Source organism: Notothenia coriiceps, unplaced genomic scaffold (assembly GCF_000735185.1).
Source record: "Notothenia coriiceps isolate Sejong01 unplaced genomic scaffold, NC01 NC01_scaffold00037244, whole genome shotgun sequence".
NCBI lineage: Eukaryota > Metazoa > Chordata > Actinopteri > Perciformes > Nototheniidae > Notothenia > Notothenia coriiceps.
In genome coordinates, this window is record NW_011369945.1 from 4175035 (window position 1) to 4180921 (window position 5887).

The following is a 5887-nucleotide window of genomic DNA, read 5'->3' on the forward strand; positions in this document are numbered from 1 at the left end:
TCGTGATATATATCGTATCGTGAGCTCAATATCGTGTATCGTATCGTATCGTGAGATTAGTGTATCGTTACAGCCCTACTGGAGGAGTGGGCCAGTTGATGTTAGGGGGATCTGTTTCACTGACTCTGATGAGNCCGATCTTTATGCAATGCATTAAGAGAAAAAAAAAGCATTCAAGTTGTCCCTTAAAGTTATTTTTTTATTTAAATTGGATATTCTATCCAACATGGATATAGCTTCTTTCTTTCACAGCAGCATTGGATCAGTTCAGTTGTGCAGCATTGGATCAAAACAAAATAAAGCTTTCAGTACTCGTTAGCTTACTGCTACAATTAGACACTGCGCCCTGCCCACTCTGTTGCCAGATTTGAGAGAAATAAGCAACCAGGTCTATGAAAACAAGCCCCAAAGAAGCAACACATACATGATGTTGTGTAATTTGAAACCAAAACTAAGGCCTCAGGATGACTTTAAGACTTGAACGTGGTCATTTTGGTTTTTTAACATTGAATACAACATTTAAAAAAAAGTATTTAAAAAAGAAATTAAAAAATCCCGATCCCCGATTTTTTTTCTCCCGATTCCGATCTTTTGGAAATCACGTGATCGGATCGGGACATCTCTAATTATTAAACTGAAATCACAGTTCTAAGAAGCACTCTTATCACTTCCTTTCTGTTTCCAGAATCGAAAGAACGACGAGGCATCGTATGAGAAGATGCTGAAGCTGCGCAGGGACCTGAGCCGAGCGGTCACCATCCTGGAGATGATCAAGAGGAGGGAGAAGAGCAAGAGGGAACTGCTGCACCTCACACTGGAGATCGTGGAGAAGAGGTAAGAAAGACCAGCAAGAGTTGTTTGTTGGAGTCGTCTGTGAGAAGCTGATATTTGGGCGTCTTTTCACTTGAGGATTCATATAAGATACATTATTATATCCTATCCTGTCATTCTTTGGCAATGTTCTCTGGTGAGGTTTAAAGTGAATTGTGTATCTCCTGATGAGTGTCAGACCTGTGGTGACTCGTGTGGTTAACCTTCATGTTTGATCAAGGTTTTGTTTACTCGTTAATAAGTTGGAATCCCAAGTAGAGGTCATTAGGAAACGTGTCTGCCAAGATTGATGCTGTAAAGGAGTCAACAGCTCTTTTCCTGTATCGTCAGGCGTCGCTGCATGTGTTAATTGGGGGCGCAGTTATGTACAACGCCTTATCAATTTAAAGCTCACGTTATTTATTCAGCAGTGTCAGGAGCCAATTAGCTTATTGACTTCTCCGTGTGGATCTTTTCACGAAGTACACTAGGCTGTACGTTAGTATTATTTTGTGTTTCCATTCATTCTTTTCTTACCCAAGCTCCACTTTGAGTTGTTCTTTGTTTCCCCTGTGGAGCCTTTGTGATCCATCTTAACATGACATGCGAATGGAATGAATTTGCTCTGAAAGTAGCCGTCAGTGTAAGCTTAAATTGGACCCTTCTCCTTGAAGTTTTTTGATTTGTAGTGACATTTCAATTTCCTCTTGTTATCCCGGCCTGGTTTCTGCCCGTGCATCACTGCCAGCGTTCACTCCCAGATTGGACCCCTCCACTCTCAATAGATCGCTTCCCCGGCCCACTTCATGATATTATGCCGGCATAGAGAATGTGTAGTCTGACAGGAAGTAGTGGTTTTAGGCTGCTCCTGTGTACTGATGTTAAGGTTGTTTTTTGTGCTGGTCATGGCTGTATGCAGTGGAAAGCTTCAACCTGCAATCATGTTGCTTAGTCCTGCAGTTGATTTGTAAACATCAGCTACCAACGCCTCTACCTTTTCTTTCTTTCTTCAGGAATGTAATGCCAGACTATGGCAGTGAGGTGATGGCGGAGGCTCTTGCACAGCGAGCTCTGGTGAAGCCTGTCTACACCATCCCCATCATTCCCCCGTCCAACAGCAACCAGTACAGACACCAGGACCACTTGGACATGAAGGACTACAAGAAGGTAAAACAATCCACATGTGCTTCCTCCTAATAATGTCCAAAATCTATCCTTTCCTCCTCGATTAGTGAGAAAATGTTGACTAATTAAAGTGGCAACTAGGTATGAATTATTTAAAATGATTACCATGAATGTGAATAGTTCTGAGGAAAATAATGCACATTTATTTTTCAAAGGACAATACGTTATAGTGTCAAATGAAAGGCTCTGCTAAAAAGACTCGCACTATAACACTTCGGCCTCTTTCACACATGCAGTGCAACACATCATTCGAAGAGCTTTACGTGTGAATGCAAATGTCCGACATTAACCAGACTTTAGCTTCCCAGCTAACTAGTTCAAAGTCAGCATAATGTCAGATTTTTGCTCACAGGGGAAAATAGTGAATTTCTGTTCCATGAATTAGTCCGTGATGTTTCTATCATGCAGCTTGAGAAACCTTCAGAAACCAGACAGGGTGGAGAAGAAGGGTCATTTTACACCAATAATTGTTTATTATTGTCAAACAAATGACCCTCTCCTCTGGACTTGGTTCAGAGGTCATGCGAGAACACCACTGAGTGAGATTAAGGCTGCTTGGTACATATTTAAATATGCTGACTCCTTCAAACTCAAACCAGTTAATGACAAGCCAAGCTGCCATATGTTTCTGCAGTGTAGGATTTCATTACACAGCAGTATGGTGAACTCTGAGTCATTAAGACTTCATTAGCTCCAGTGTCCAACAACCCCCTCCTCTCCTCCAATTTCCCCTTCTTTTCTGCCTTTTCCTCTACCAGCTGGTTGACTTCTCCCTATTGTTTACCAATGCTTATTTAGCTATACCCCCCCCTCCCTTCCTTTGTGCTCCCTTCCTTGTGTTGATTTGATGCAGCAGTCCTCCACTGTAGAGTCCCTGCCTCTCTGTTTGCTTTGTCTAAGGCCTGAATGGGATCTGACTAATCCTGTTGAGTTGGAGTCTGTTCAGTCGGGGAGGGGTCGTCCCGATGGGGAAGTCGGGGTGAACGGTGGCACGGGTGGCTTGAGAAGGGGGGGGGTCAGCCATCTGGCTAGGCAGCAGCATCTGGCACATGCTGCCATCTGCATATCAATGCTTCTTTTACTCGTGGTTGTTTCTACACACACTAGACGGCCACCAAAAGTATTGCATTGCATCTTTAAATGCCTTTCTGATTACGCACACTGCCGATATAACATTATCACGTCCCCCCCCCCTTCTCCTTCTCACAGCCGGAGAAGACAGAGGCAATAAGAACCAAGAGGAAATACGAAAAGAAACCCAAGATCCCGCCTCTGTCAGCGCCTCAACATTCAGGACCCTCCGTGTTCAATCCCAAGGACCTCAACCAGTACGATTTCCCCAGCTCAGACGAAGAACCCTTCTCACAGGTAAACTCCTTTCAAACGCGAGTGTTGTGATGTCATGTTGTTTCAGTTCAGTTGTCATATGAATATTTATATTAAAAAACAAAGGGGGAAAGCTGTAATGCCCCTATGGCTGGCCGATATATCGATATGATATCCTTAGCACAATATGAGACTAGATATCGTCTTAGATTTCACAATGAGAATACCTCATGGGGACATTGGGTTTCATGAACATTTTAGAATAAAATAAAATATTTGAGAAGAAGAAGTTATAGAAAAACTGTGCAATAAAAGACTTAATAAATAAAGTATGATCAAAGTATTCCTAAAACATAAGTTACATTTAAGAATGTGCAGTAATGCCATTTCCCTGGATTTCTGATGATTTCTCAACATTCTCCCTAAATCACCCAGCATTTTATTTATTTCATTTTCAAGCAACATTATTTGCATCAATATGATTTTTTTCTTTTTCTTCCAGTAAATCTTAAAATACAGCTTTGCCAGTGATATGCTCACCTGTACAATGTGTTTTCAATCCTTTAATCTTTATTAACTTACGTTGTTTTCATTGTGTAGATCCATTCAGGTTCTTCAGAGGCAGAGGAGGAGAATGACCCAGATGGCTGCTATGCGTTCAGGAGGAAGGCCGGCTGTCAGTACTACGCTGTGAGTGCCCTCCTGTGACTCCTGGTTCTATTTTTAGTGCCAACGGCAGCAGCAGGCTGGCCAGACTGGCTGTTAGTCTTCCACTCTGCTGGACCAAACAATGCAATACAAACACGCTGCGTTTGCCAGTGTCTTATTTTGTTGCCCTATATTTTAATATGTGACGTCTCGCTGTGTTTTCATATATAACATAACATTTAGCTGGCAATTTTATACATAGTGACTTACAAAAAGTGCACTGCTTGCATTATATTAAATTTTTTGAAAGCCTATTGTTTGGACTTGTTTTATTATAGTTTTCAATCAAACATTTTTCTCATTTTGCTCTCCTCCTCCCTCCAGTCTCGTCCGGAGCAGAGTGGCAGCTGGCCCTGGGTCAGCCCGTCTGACGGGGGTCTCGGGGACTCTCGCTTCCGTTACTGTCTGACTTCGCTGAACGTGCCGCGGCGATGCATCGGTTTGGCCCGGCGCCGGATGGGCAGAGGAGGAAGGTGAGTTCAGTCCCACTGAGTGCTCCACATAATGCAGAGGTTTGATCAGGGAGGCTTGGATTGTTCCAAAGGTACACAAGCGAAATGGAAGTGGATCGCTTCCAATACATTTAAATAAATCAGAAAAATATGCATAACCTCATATTTTGAGAAAATGGTAATCCTGTTGCCAAGGGCTGCACGATTAATTGGAATTTGATCAAATGTCCATTATTGAATAGTGCAATATTCAAATTGAAGTAGGGTTAGGGTTATATACCGTTGTCCGTCTAATTTGCATTTATTCTAAGTGATTGTAACTGGGAAATTCTGGTATAAAATGAAGTCTGATCAAATGTAAAATTGTAATTGAAGAGTGCAGGAATGCTGCCAGTGCCAATATTGAGCGGGGGGGAAATGGAGCCAAGTGTTGGCAGTAGCTGCTGGGGCTGTTTACCATACCAGCTCTTTGGCAGGTGACCAGCGTTCATTCGGCGGGCTCATTTTATTATGAATATCAAGCTGGCTGCTAAAATGATAAACATGAGTCCCTTTTGGGGGATTCGCCCGCCACTGGCCTCTCGACGAATCAGGACACTAAGAGACAGGTTCAAACGGCAGCATGTCCTTCAGCTCTGCCTCCTATCTCCTGAGTAATTACACACACGAGTGAATTAAACACTGACTGGAGGATAGGGCTGTGCAATTTAATCGATCCTGCGATATATATCGATATTTTGTTTCCCGAGAAAGTATCGATATTTCAGCCACGGGTATCGATACATTAACTCCCATTCAAATCCCCCGTGTTCCGCCTGGCACTCTGCTCGCTGCCCATTCCCCCCCGTTCGCTTTGCATGAAGAGCGGTTAGATCAGCCAGCCGAGCCGCTAGTGTCGCTGTAGAGCATTTCTAGATACACAGACGCCGGTGTCTTCTTCTCGCAGTGAGTGCGAAGCGGTTCAGGAGAATGGCGGCAAACATTAACCACACTGGAGAGGGTCTTCTCTACCGCCGGAGATATTGGCCCAATCCCAAACCACTCCCTCGACGGAGTGAACTCCGTCTGTAGCCACACTCGAAGCTCAACGAGGCTCCCTCCTGTCAGATGGAGGGAGTAAATACAGCAGCAAGCTTTGGGACGGCCTCCCCTCTCTCTGGCAGAAACAGGAAATACCGTAACTGTATGTAACAACGGTTTCAAATCAACATCTCTTAGACAAAAAGTTTAAATTAATAACTCAAATAAAACTCCTAAGATCTTTCATTGTGTTTCAAAGCTCTTTTAGTTTTAAACCTGATGTTTATAAGCTTCTTAGTTTTTGCAACGGTCTGTAAATATACACAACTTTATAATAAAATGCACACATTTACCTTTTTCTAGACTAAACATAGATATGATCCTAA

The 5887-nt window shown here is 42.9% G+C and overlaps 1 protein-coding gene across 1 annotated transcript in view; it reads left to right on the forward strand.

Annotated features, from left to right (window-relative positions):
* Nucleotides 1–5887, forward strand: part of LOC104965204 (enhancer of polycomb homolog 1-like) — a 12381-nt gene that overhangs the window by 2023 nt on the left and 4471 nt on the right. Inside the window, exons 2-6 of the mRNA XM_010794164.1 lie at nucleotides 686–834; nucleotides 1824–1977; nucleotides 3205–3363; nucleotides 3922–4011; nucleotides 4354–4502. Coding sequence (XP_010792466.1) covers nucleotides 686–834; nucleotides 1824–1977; nucleotides 3205–3363; nucleotides 3922–4011; nucleotides 4354–4502 — 701 coding nt within the window. The remainder of the gene's footprint in view (nucleotides 1–685; nucleotides 835–1823; nucleotides 1978–3204; nucleotides 3364–3921; nucleotides 4012–4353; nucleotides 4503–5887) is intronic.